The sequence below is a fragment of the Trachymyrmex septentrionalis genome, unplaced genomic scaffold, assembly GCF_001594115.1.
Source record: "Trachymyrmex septentrionalis isolate Tsep2-gDNA-1 unplaced genomic scaffold, Tsep1.0 scaffold132, whole genome shotgun sequence".
NCBI lineage: Eukaryota > Metazoa > Arthropoda > Insecta > Hymenoptera > Formicidae > Trachymyrmex > Trachymyrmex septentrionalis.
The window spans coordinates 20,453-20,805 of record NW_017304461.1 but is presented as its reverse complement, the minus strand read 5'-3'; the positions used below and the strand labels follow the sequence as shown (position 1 = coordinate 20,805).

At 34.3% G+C, this 353-nt stretch overlaps 1 protein-coding gene across 1 annotated transcript in view; it reads right to left on the bottom strand.

Annotated features, from left to right (window-relative positions):
- Positions 1 to 353, bottom strand: part of LOC108757096 (beta carbonic anhydrase 1) — a 2,528-nt gene that overhangs the window by 1,090 nt on the left and 1,085 nt on the right. The window contains exon 2 of the mRNA XM_018501430.1: positions 172 to 256. Coding sequence (XP_018356932.1) covers positions 172 to 256 — 85 coding nt within the window. The remainder of the gene's footprint in view (positions 1 to 171; positions 257 to 353) is intronic.

The window sequence follows — 353 nt, the reverse complement described above, 5'->3', positions numbered from 1 at the left end:
GATTGCAATGAATAAATATCGTATGTTATTATCTCTTCAGAGGATCTTTGATATTGTAAGAAGCATATATATATATAGAAAGGAAAATACATTGCGATAGAATCAGAAAAATTAGTGAATGAACTAGCAAGTTACATGCGATCGCGATAATGCTACTATAATAGATCGTACCGACAAACATGTCTCCAATGTTCGTTTCCGTAAATCTAGTTGGAATCATCCGAGAGTCCATGCAGGTAAAGAACACTGCCTTTGGCTGTGATAGGAAGCAACAACAGACATCAAATTACAGGCTGTGCTAGCAAAGTTATAAATATGCGACATGGGAAGGTATTTAAGTAATATATATATAT